This window comes from Schistocerca cancellata, chromosome 3 (genome assembly GCF_023864275.1).
Source record: "Schistocerca cancellata isolate TAMUIC-IGC-003103 chromosome 3, iqSchCanc2.1, whole genome shotgun sequence".
Classification (NCBI taxonomy): domain Eukaryota; kingdom Metazoa; phylum Arthropoda; class Insecta; order Orthoptera; family Acrididae; genus Schistocerca; species Schistocerca cancellata.
In genome coordinates this window covers 170,043,087-170,056,099 of record NC_064628.1, presented here as the reverse complement: position 1 = coordinate 170,056,099, position 13,013 = coordinate 170,043,087, and the positions used below count along the sequence as shown (strand labels likewise).

The 13,013-nt window shown below is 36.1% G+C and overlaps 1 protein-coding gene across 3 annotated transcripts in view; it reads right to left on the bottom strand.

The window, feature by feature from the left end:
- The window catches only part of LOC126174800 (cholinephosphotransferase 1), a 154,059-nt gene that overhangs the window by 98,379 nt on the left and 42,667 nt on the right, over positions 1–13,013 (bottom strand). For 2 of the 3 annotated variants that reach the window (XM_049921172.1, XM_049921175.1), the window contains one exon: positions 11,588–11,719. The exons of the other annotated variant lie outside the window; for it this stretch is intronic. In XM_049921172.1, the coding sequence (XP_049777129.1) occupies positions 11,588–11,719 (132 nt within the window). The remainder of the gene's footprint in view (positions 1–11,587; positions 11,720–13,013) is intronic. 3 annotated transcript variants of the gene reach the window in all.

Sequence of the window (13,013 nt, the reverse complement as noted above, 5' to 3'; positions counted from 1 at the left end):
AAACACATTACTTTTAATGGTATATGTACAAGAAATTATGAAACATTACATTGGTAACGTCACAATTACCGTAAAAATGGAACTGCAATGATTACTATACTGGCTAAACAAAAAATAAATTGACTTTTTTCATGTAAGGAACATTTAATCCAGTACACTATTTAAAAAAAGAAAATCAATTATCTAACATGTTTGTTATCTTTCAATTGTTAGCAAAATGAATCTTCCTACTTCTTAACCAGTGAAAAGCATATAGAAAGAAGCACCAACTTGCATGAAAAGCAGAAGCATATTCCGTTAGTGGCTGTAACCAAAGCTGGGTTTAGTCGTATCTTACTGTTACTTTGGAGGGGGGAAGTAAGACACAAACATTAAATTCTACAATGCTGTCTATAATTGAATAAATTTTCTGTACTGGTTGAAAATGCGAAGACATACTTTGTATGTCCCAAGCACATCATGCACAACCACATTTACAACAAAAGCATCAAGCATGCATGGTCCTATCACAACTAAATTTGATTTGGTTTGGTTTGGAAGGATATATTTTATTAATAATATTCGGTCTCCTGTCAAAATATTTTTATTTTATACTTGTTGTTAATGTATTTCGGAGTTACAAGTCCATTTTCCAAGGACTGCATGGAGATAATGAGTGTTACATCTGCTTCAATTTTTTACCTAACATGATCAAAACAACAAAGTTGTTAAGTTTTACGAGAACACAGTCAAAAGTGGAATTAACCCTGGCAATACCAACTTTAAGCCCACATATACATACTATAATCTAATCACATTCTTTACATTCTAAAATGAAGAATTTTAATTTTTAATGAATTATTCTACACGATTCTATATATGTTTTAAGATTTTTAGTTAAAATTAATCCAAAAATTTGTCTAATCGAGGTGGTCATTACGTTCTCCCAGTTGTAAATGTAACTTTGCACAACGAATGTCTTATTCAATGAATAATAGTGCTGTGGTAATATAAAGCATCTAGACATCAAATGTGTCTGTGTGCATAGCAACAATTGTTTTAACTATGAAAGGGGTATTCTTGGACAGAAAATCAAGCTGTACTTCGGTGCTACGGAAACTCATGGAGCTACAGGTAGATGTTATTTGTGTACTAGTGAAAGCCGGTCAAAAGCAGAAAAGTATAACAAAGTGGACCAAATAATAATAACCTGCAACAACTGTAAGAGATGCACATGAAGTAAACAGAGGGAGTTATATGTTCGAAGTGTGAATTTGTTCAAAAGGACATGATGAATGTTCTGAGAAACAATATTATGTACACTATTTGAATTTTAACTCAAATGTTTGCTATGTTTTTGATTTGTAGTAAAGTTTTCTTCAAGGGTTATATTACAACTTTTACCACTCATTTAAAAAGATACTGTTTACCATGGCTAAACATACTTAAATGTCACTGTAAGTGGAAAAAATAAGTTTCTAAAGACTATACTAAAAGATGCTTTCAAGTTCTGAACCCCATTTATGCATCATTGCCTCTAAAAGTACATTAATAAAACTGAACACCAATTAATAAAATTTAATTTCATTTGTGTTCATAACGTACCATCCCTGGAGCTGACAGAAAGGGTTATATAATTATTCTACTTCATTTTTATTGCCATGGGAAAGTACGATGATGTCATCTACATATCAAAAATAAATTATTCGGCTAACTAATACATGATTTGAACAAAGAGTCAGGTTTTCTAAATGATAAATATAAATGACAGCCAACTAACCAGAGAGACTTGACCCCACAGCTACACAATGTGGTTGTTCATAAAACTGAAAATAACTGTGGACTGGAAATGGGACATGCTGAAACGGTTATACGTCAAAATGTAATAAGACAGAAAAACCATGGCAGATTTAAATTACAAATCATTTATTACTATTATTATTATTTACATTTTATGGCCTTCATTGGACCACTCTAGCCAACTTTATACAAAGAACTTTTCAGTTTCCTGTCAGCCCAGTACTTCTTCATTCTCTCAGATCTCATCCTTCTATCTTTATCAGAAATCACCCTATTATCTGTTTGTTGACTCTTGTTTGCAGTCTGGTTTGTGTGTCTGTGAGTTAACTGAATTTGTCAGTTTTGTTTCTTCGGTCTTCCAATGTAATCTGTAGCCATCCATATCATCTGTAGCCATCCATATCATCCTTGATTTCTGTTATCCACTTAATGTTGCACTTACTATTCAACAATTTTTCTATTATTCTCCTGATGATCCTGTTCTCTGGTGTTCTGTTTAGATGTCTGAAAAATGAAGTATGTTTCTTCCTGATTGTACTCATTACTGATTCTATTTCCTTGTAGACTGTTTCATTTGTAGCTATTCTCCAGCGTCCATCTTTCTGGTAAGATTTGTTGATGCACGTTCTGATGATTCTTCTCTCTATTTTGAGTATTTTGTCTATTTGTGCAGTGGCAGTTGTTTTGAAGACGGTTTCACTTGCATACATTATTTCTGGTTGATTGACTGTTTTGAAGTGTTTTAATTTTGTTGCTATTGACAGGCTCTTTTTGTTGTACGTGTTCTTGGTGATATATTGTGCTCTAGTCAATTTGTTTATTCTGTTATGCCATGCTGGCTTTTCACTGAGGCTGTATGTTATGATTTCTTCCAGATATTTAAATTTATCTACAATATTGATTTCTTGGTTTCCAATGGCAATTTTGTTTATGAGCGGTGGGCTAGTTAACATGATGATTGTTTTTTTCAAAGGATATTGCAAGGCCAATTTTCTGTGCTATTTCCTGTAGTGAGATAACTTCTTGTTTGGTTTCTTGAGTACTGTTGGACAAGAGAGCACGGTCATCAGCAAATACTACACAATTTAAACTTATGTTGTCTTTGGATCTTCCAATTTGGATGTTCTTTGGGTTAGTCTTGTACCATTCCCTCACTATGTATTATAAAGCACAGTTGAACAGTAGAGGTGCCAAGCAATTTCCTTGTCTTAAACCTGTTTTTATGATGAATGGCTCAGAGAGTTCCCCCCTGAACTTGACTTTTGATACAATGTTGGTTAAGGTGAGTTGTATCAATTTGATTAATTTTGTATGCAGCCCAAAATTTCTTAAGATTTTTAACATTGAAGGTCTATGGATACAGTCATATGCTTTTTTCAAGTCCACAAAGGTTATTACAAGAGTTTATTTAGTTTCTTGTAATATGCTACGGCTAATTTTAAAGTGATGATCTGTTCTGCACAGTTTCTCCAAGATCTGAAGCCTCCTTGGTATTCACCTAATTCTTCCTCTAGTTGCTCTTTGATCCTCTTGTATAGAATTTTGGAGAAAATCTTGTATGTGCAGTCTAAGAGAGAGATACATCTGTAATTATCTGGGTTGCTTTTATCTCCTTTTTTATGGAGTGGGTGGATTATGGCTGTGGTCCAATGTTCGGGAAACTTTTCTGTTATCCAGATTTTTGTTAGGACTGTGTGTAAGGGTCTTTCAACTGTATCACTGGTATATTTCCACATTTCTGCAAAAACTTGGTCTTCTCTGCATGCCTTATAATTTTTCATCTCTCTGAGTGCCATTTCCACCTCTTGGATTGTTGGGAGGATTTATGAGATCATTTTATTTAAGGGAATGCAAATTTTGACCGTTTCACATAATTTATAATGCCTAACAGGTGTTACAGAAGTTAGTAAGTCTACAGCTAAAAGAACATGTAAAAACAGAAATTTAGGTAAAGATATAAGTGTGATGCTTCATTTCCATGGAATGTGCACAGCATCACCTCACTCATTTCTGAGTACTAATGAGAATACAGTATTGATGTGAATGACACAACAAAAAACAAAATCCTCTGTTTCATTTCAAGAATATCAACCATGGCTAGTAGGTCTTCCTTTTTGCTGCACTTAATTTGTTGGCCAATAGAATGCGAGGAACATTTCTTAGGACAGTAAGGTCGTGCAGTTTTGTCTCCGAAATTAAAAAACATTTTATTTTATTTGCTGCGCAATACACTGTTAAATTCTAATGATTTCATCTTATATCACAATGTGATGGTTATTTCTGAGAAACAGCTGTCCCTTTTTTCTTTGATGCATCTTTCCTTGAATTCTGAACTGAGTATTCTTCTTTATGTTTTTAATCTTTTCTTTCCATCATTAAGCACTGGACATAAAAGATTCATCTCAAAAATAAATGAAATAAAAATACTACTGCTTTTGCTTGTAAACAATGGAAGTGAGAAAAAGTTATAATCTGTACCACTGCAACCAGACATGGTGGCCAGGTTCAGCATTCCTCATGTTACGAACAAAGGAACTTACTTACTGTTATGTAAAGTGAAGGTATTTTGAGGCAGGGAGTTCTATGAGGTCCATAAACTCTTTACTTCTGAGGCTTAAATTATTTAAATTTTTGTTAATGATTTCTAATTTTGGCTTAACTGGGACACTGACATACAAATTTACAATATCAAAGGATGCTAGTGTAGCTCTACTGGGTACCTGAAAGTCCTCAAATGGCTGAGTAAATTCTCGGTTGTTCTCTACAGGGCTGCTGCTTTCACTGGTGTACTATGCCTTCTTTAGGGTGTTTAACAGGTTCCTGATAACTGGAATGCTGGGCTCTTTCTACAATTTACAACTAATCTAATTGAGATATCATCTTTATGCACTATCAGTTGGGCTCTTAAAACTGGTACTTGTGGATTCAACACGATTATGTCCATAGATTCTTGCTCAGTGAATAGGAAACTGCCATTCTTCACTGATTCTTTGCCCTATTTTTGTGAGGAATATTTCTTAATTTTCCAGATGATTTTTTTTGAGGAAAAAATGGCTTGTGTGTGTTTTTTGTACATAGTCACCTACCTTCATTATAACAGTGACATAGTCTTTATCGGCATTAACAGCTATGGCCCTATTTTGTTTCAATTTTTGACTGGTATTACTCTCTATATAGAGGGTCTATACAAGGGCAATGTTCTTGAGGACAATATTATAGAAATGGAAGAGAATGTAGATGAAGATGAAATAGGAGATATGATACTGTGTGAAGAGTTTGACAGAGCACTGAAAGACCTAAGTCAAAACAAGGCCCCGGTAGTAGACAACATTCCATTGGAACTACTGACAGCCTTGGAAGAGCCAGGCCTAACAAAACTCTACAGACGTATGAGACAGGCGAAATACCCTCAGACTTCAAGAAGAATATAAAAATTCCAATCCCAAAGAAAGCAGATGTTGACAGATGTGAAAATTACCGAACTATCAGTATAATAAGCCATGGCTGCAAAATACGAACACGAATTCTTTACAGACAAATGAAAAAACTGGTAGAAGCCGACCTCGGGGAAGATCAGTTTGGATTCCGTAGAAATGCTGGAACACGTAAGGCAATACTGAACCTACGACTTATCTTAGAAAATAGATTAAGGAAAGGCAAATCTACGTTTCTAGCATTTGTAGACTTAGAAAAAGCTTTTGACAATGTTGACTGCTTACTCTCTTTCAAATTCTGAAGGTGGCAGGGGTAAAATACAGGGTGCGAAAGGCTATTTACAATTTGTACAGAAACCAGAGGGCAGTTATAAGAGTCGAGGGGCATGAAAGAGAAGCAGTGGCTGGGAAGTGAGAGAGACAGAGTTGTAGCCTATCCCCGATGTTATTCAATCTTTATATTGAGCAAGCAGTAAAGTAAACAAAAGAAAAATTTGGAGTTGGAATTAAAATCCATGGAGAAGAAATAAAAACTTTGAGGTTCGCCGATGACATTGTAATTCTGTCAGAGACAGCATAGGACCTGGAACAGCAGCTGAACAGAATGGACCGTGTCTTGAAAGGAGGATATAAGATGAACATTAACAAAAGCAAAAAGAGAATAATGGAATGTAGTCAAATTAAATCGGGTGATGCTGCAGGAATTAGATTAAGCAATGAGACGCTTAAAGTACTAAATGGGTTTTCCTATTTGGGGAGCAAAATAACTGATCATGGTCGAAGTAGAGAGGATATAAAATGTAGACTGGCAATGGCAAGGAAAGCATTTCTGAAGAAGAGAAATTTGTTAACATCGAGTATAGTTTTAAATGTCAGGAAGTCGTTTCTGAAAGTATTTGTATGGAGTGTAGCCATGTATGGAAGTGAAACATGGACAATAAATAGTTTAGACAAGAAGAGAATAGAAGCTTTCGAAATGTGGTGCTACAGAAGAATGCTGAAGATTAGATGGGTAGATCACATAACTAATGAGGAGGTATTGAATACAACTGGAGAGAAGAGAAATTTGTGGCACAACTTGACTAGAAGAAGGGATCGGTTGGTAGGGCATATTCTGAGGCATCAAGGGATCACCAATTTAGTATTGGAGGGCAGCGTGGAGGGTAAAAATCGTAGCGGGAGACCAAGAGATGAATACACTAAGCAGATTCAGAAGGATGTACATTGCAGTAGGTACTGGGAGATGAAGAACCTTGCACAGGATAGAGTAGCATGGAGAGCTGCATCAAATCAGTCTCTGGACGGAAGACCACAACAACAACACAACAACATTACTCTCTAGATGTGACACACTGTTGCCTTTGTGTCTTCTTCCAGTGCTTTTTTCAGAGCTAAGTTGGCCTTGTGAGTCACTATTATCCGTTTTGTGGAGTGTTTACTCCAAATTTTGCAGCTTGTTTTTTGGTCTAACTTGTGCCTTATATTTTGATTGAGGTCTTTCTCAAACAGCTTTCATTCTTCTCAAAGTAAATGACTGTTGCGTTGATGGCTGGAGACAAACTTTAATAAGGGTGGTTTTTCAAGCACTGTTGAAGGATTTTTTTGTGTTTCAAGTTTCAACAGATTTTTGAGATGGATTCCAGTTAGGAATATTTAGGAATAATACTATTTCTGGCTGCTGTATCTATTAACTATGTAAATATAGCAAAACAAAAGACTTTTACACATCTGTCATGTGTATATTCATTAACAGTTTTACTGCTGACCAATGTCATACTGAGATGACAGGTTTATGGCGAAAAAACCGAACAGTGCCATGAGGGACATCATTTTAAGTTTGGTTGAGCAATAAGTTCAACAATGGAATATGGTAAAAGAAGCAAGGGTTTAAAACATTCTGGGATTCTGCACTGATTCTACATCACAAAAGGCAGAATTGCAATCTTCTCTTGCATGTATGAAAATGATTATAATTATGATACCAAATTTAATCAAAGAAAATAAATAGTTAGTTAACACAATGTTCTTTGGTCTCGTGTAACAATACAGAAGAAATAACAGTATTAGATAAATTTCATTAGTAAGAAGACCACACAATCTATTATGAAAGAAAGTAAAATAAATTGTAAATAGGAAGTAAGACCGAACAAGACATAATACAACCAGGGACAGGAAAATTTCGCGAAAATGAGAACACTAAAAACAACGTGAAACTGGCATTTTTAGTGTAATAACACAAAATCTGCAATTTCTATGCAACAACATGGAATTTGTCATTTTAACGCGTAAAAATATTATAAATCTGAGGACTACAGTTGATTAATAGTCATAACTAATAATTATTGAATACTGATATTGCATTCTGCCTTCTTTTTCTCAATGCAGACATTCATGTGTAACCTTAAAATTACATTTCATTTCCCATGTAATGAACTATGACAGGGCATCAAAAATAGAAGCAAAATTGGTAAAAAGTAAAACTGAATTTGGCAAAAAAATAACACCAAATTTGGCCAGAAAATAAAACGAAGACTAAAGGACACTTTATTCCATTACTGATGCTTAACAACAATGTGGTAAATAGGTCACAGGTTTGGTACTTATTTTACCGCTACAAAAAGTTGTTCTTCATATCACTACAACTACTGGGGAGTATCAGTAAGAAAAGGAGTAATACTGAGACCCTGAGAAAAAACGGAACTCTTAATTCACTGTGATGATCCTACACTGTGGCAACAGGAACTAAAAATTCACAAGTCAACAAAGGGTAAACATTACAACATCAATGAAAATTCCACCTCTACCACTCTGGCCTGTGGTAGCACATACACCAACATTCAATATAGTGAGAGGAAAAACTGCATACTGAAAACAATATAATTTCAGAGATTTAGAATGGAAACAGTAAGTGAGCACTATACACATGCATAGCTAATTTTGAAATGTTTCCATATCAGTGAAACTACAGCCACTGTGTGTAGCCAGTAATAGGCCACTAACAGAAAATTGTTACATAAAACTAGTGAGAGTAAGAAGACCGATGACACTAGCGCAGATGAGAGTACTGAAATATAAGTTTCTGACAAAATCCTTGTTACAGCCATCCATTTACATACTTGCTGCACACTGTTGTATTTGTGAAGATGTGTCTCAATGTTATCAGCTTTGATTATAGATAAAACTGCAGAGTTGGTGGGGCCACCCTGCATGTCATACACTGCTGGGACACTGCAGCTAATGGAACAGCATATTATTATTAGGCACAATATTCTGAGAAATGAAATACAGAACTGAAATGATCAGCACAGCCAAAGCACTGACATCAATATTCAATGCAGGTTTTAAATTTGTTACAGCAAGAAGAAAACTATTGTAAAAAGCTTGACAAACCAACTTACGGCTACAGTACAGTCACTCGTTCCACAACCATATGCTATTATGGTTACCACTCGAGAATGAGATAATGCTGCAGCCATGAGAATTGCCACAGACATTGGAACCAACCAAAGTTCCATATTTATCCAAGGAAGCTGTATTGCAATCAAAATTATTCATCACATTTATCAGACAGCTCCTCAATGCAGCAAATGAGAGGCATTAATGAGAGGCAAATCAGACCAGTGGAGCTAACATCCAGCTGCATCAGAACTATGTCGAATAAGAGTTCCAAGAATCAACAATCACAAAATAATTAAGGAACTGATAAACTGAAATAATTTTGTATTAACAGAAACGTTGCAAGTACACATAATTTTGAGAAAAGTAAAATCTCCTTCATCCTGCAACCTGTTGCAGTCTGGGAAATGAAGAATGAAATAAACAAGATTATTGAAACGGATCAAAACCATTAAGCAGCAAATGTTTTTATAATTAACAATAATGCAATATGAAACATGAAATGGAGACAAATGACATTCACTTGTTCGGTACAGGTAAGATGACATGTAAAACATCACAAATAAATAGTTACTACCTGTTTAGAACGAACTGATGTAAATTTACATGATGATTTGAAGTTTCTTTTTGTTTTAGTTTCATGTGGTTCATGCTAGTGCACGTAGTCACCAATGCAAAACAAGCCAAAAATAAATACGTAAATTTACTAATGCCAAGCCTAGCATAACCAGCAGTTGTTAGGTAGCATTAACTTTAGAGTTTAACTGATGGACCTGTGTGTAAACACTGACTGGTATCTACTTAAGCAACCACCCCAGATCTTCTATAAGAGTGAATTATCCACTGGCAAAACAAAATTTATTGTACATCAGTGTTAAAAATGTAATATCAAAGACTTCACAACTCCTTTACCTATTGAGCACCGCGACACACAAATTTTGAGTTCTCGGTGAAATTCTGCTCTAAAAATGAGTTTGAGAGCCAAACTGAGTTTTAACACCAATTTGTATAGGTGCTTTAGCCCGACCAATTAGCCATGTGATCTAACGCACTGCTTTCCGGGCGGGAAGGCATGAAGGCCCCGGCACGAATCCACCCAGCGGATTAGTGTCGAGGTCCGGTGTGCCGGCCAGTCTGTGGATGGTTTTTAAGGTGGTTTTCCATCTGCCTTGGCAACTGCGGGCGGGTTCCCCTTATTCCGCCACAGATACACTATGTCGGCAATTGCTGTGCAAACACTTTCTCCACGTACACCATAATTACTCTACTACACAAGCATTGGGGTTACACTCATCTGGTGTGAGACGCACCAGGGTGAGGGGGTCCACTGGGGGCCAAACTGCACAATAAGCCTGAGTTCAGTGTGGGGCAGTAGTGGGGTGAGTGGACTGTTGTAGCCTGTGGGGTTGTGACCCACTGAGAGCTAGGGCGGGGGCGAAGCCTCTTCGTCGTTTCTAGGTCCCCAGTTCAATAAAATAAGTGCTTTGGTAACAATCTTCACTATTCCCTCCTTCTCCCTTTCATATTTCGTCCCGATATTGTCACTGTTCATCTCACTTCACTGTCTTCCTTTAATATCTTCAAAACACTTGAATATTTCATACTGATAAGATTTTATGAATGCTATTATAAGCCAATTTGACTACATTTTTAACCTGTCTTCAACAGTGTTACTTCTATTTATCTTTGTTGTCCGCCCCCGTAATTAGACGGCTGCTTCAGAATAATGTACCCTGACAAGTCTGGTCTCCACAACACATTCAAAATTATCTTCTTCTTTTTCCTCTTCATCTTCATCATCATCATCATCATCATCACACTAATATTATTTGTCAACATACAAAATAGAAACGGTAAGGTCTCCAATTTGGAGCAAGTAATTTAAGACAGGCACTATTATTTTTCCACAATCCATACTGTACTTTCTAACTTTCTCTTAGATAATGACCACAGACCCTTATAACCAGCAAAAAGAGTTTAGTGATTATACATGCTTCACACAGAAGCTCTGCACTTTCAGCTTTTACAGCTATTTGTCAATAAATGGCATTGGATGTAATAAAATGTAGTAGTGTAGTTACATGTGGTTATATTACCACATAAACAACTGTCAAATATTTTAAATTTGTTGAAAAAATGGTTCAAATGGCTCTGAGCACTATTGGACTTAACTTCTGAGGTAATCAGTTCCCTAGAACTTAGAACTACTTAAACCTAACTAACCTAAGGACATCAGACACCCATGCCCGAGGCAGGATTCGAACCTGCGACTGTAGTGGTCGCGCGGCTCCATACTCTAGTGCCTAGAACCGCTCGGCCACTCCGGCTGGCTATATTTGCTGATTTCGATTTATAAAATATTGGTCAGCTCTTCTCTAGAATGGTGTTCAACTTAATATCTGGAAGTTTCGTTTCGTAACAACATCCAAATGACGTTGCAATGAAGAGTTCCTTTTCTAATAATCATTTCATTCATCTATTAGGCCATAAGGTTGAACAAATCAAATGTATTAATCTTTCAAATTCCCATAAAACATTTCCTTAACTCAACTGCTCTTTCCTAAAACTATTAAAACTTTTTATGTCAAACCACTTAACATTATTACTCCACAGTATTATAATGATGTAAAGCCCTAAATTAAATGTAAATAATGACAGAGGTTACATGTGCACTTTCTTTTAACAGTTCTTATGTGGCTGTACGTAACTTGTCACTTGATATTAAAGATTATCTATTTTTTCAACTATTGTTTAATCCACAACATTATTTGAATAAGGTGTGTAGGCACAATTAGCACCATGTAAGAGTCACACAGCTGTGTGCACCAACCCAAACATAATATAATCATTACAATGGTCATTTTCTGTTATAAGACATGAACAAAGAAAAAAAAAGTGAGAGACAGGAGGAACACAAGCTGCAGACAACATGGAAGTGTTCTCAATACAAGCAACCAATAAATATTTGCTGAACTTACAGCAACTGTTGAGCCGTTTTTTCCAACTCCCCCCTTTTGAAAGACAAGGAAGAACTGTGTGAAAAGATGCAAGTAGCCACAAAAAAATGCAGCACTTACAAAGTGACACACTCTTCCCCCTGTCCAAGGAATCTAATGAAAGAAAATATGAAACTGATAAGACTTTCATTTTTGTTTTATTGTTGTTTTATGATGTTGGTTCTGAAAAACAAGTAATGTTAGTAAAGGAAAAGTATAGAATACAGCCAAACACCAGTGGGATACCTATGAAGAAAGCAGGTTAAGAATAACTAAGTACAATGATTTTTCATAATTTAAAGTCAAAAACTGCTGCTACCGCATATGACCACCAGCTGCTGAATCATGGAACAGAGTTCATAATAAAATGCTGCATTCTTTTAACACCATACAATAAACAATGAGTACACACACACACACACACACACACACACACACACACACACACACACACACTTAATTTCATTTTAATTTGTTTTATTTTCAAATTATTAGAAACCCTCACAACAATTAATGGCATACTTAATTCTGCAGGTGATTTCAACTCTCAAATAAAAAATCAGAAGTACAACATGATCACCATACTACCCCTGCAAGTAATCTCGCATCACGTAATCAAGTATGGACTACCTTACAAATACAAGACTTCTTAAATTACCAGCACTTATATTTAATGATTCTTTTTAAGCAGAACAACATGCCATGATTAATGCCAGTAGAAAATGAGCACTAACACTGTTAGATGAACATGAAGAGTAAATAAGTAATGGTTTCATTGAAGCAATGACATCATAGTTTGAAAATAGGATACCATAAAGAATCTCCAACACTGCCGCTGCCTGGAGATGACAATCTAAAGCTTAAAGTTTTAAAAAGCAGTAGGTGGTAGGGGGGGGGGGGGGGGGGAGGAGGGGGGGGGAGGGAGGGAGGGAGAGGGGAGGGTGAGAGAGAGAGGGGTGAGGGTGGAGACAGGGTGAGGGTGGAGAGAGAGAGAGAGAGAGAGAGAGAGAGAGACTATAGCTTCAAAAAGGTTTCTCTGAAAACTAGCAAAGTTCTATGTCATATTTGTGTGCTTTTCGAAAACTCAATGCCCGTACTATTTGGAGCGTTGTTTGCTTTACTCCACAAATTACTTACTTTCAAACAGGAAAGTATTTTCTTTATCTCTTAATGGGTCAACTTAAAACCATAAATCATACTTAACTCTTCTAATTTTTAAAAAAATTTTCCTTTTGGTTTGCATCCAAGATGCTGGAATATAAAACGACCATGGGTAGAGTCTATGACATTGTTGAACAGCATAGCAATCATGATATTCAGGGTTGTCATATGGTACAGCTTTTATAACATGTCAACGACAAACGATGACAAGCACCACCGAAGTCATCTGGTCAGGAGCATGGGGGAG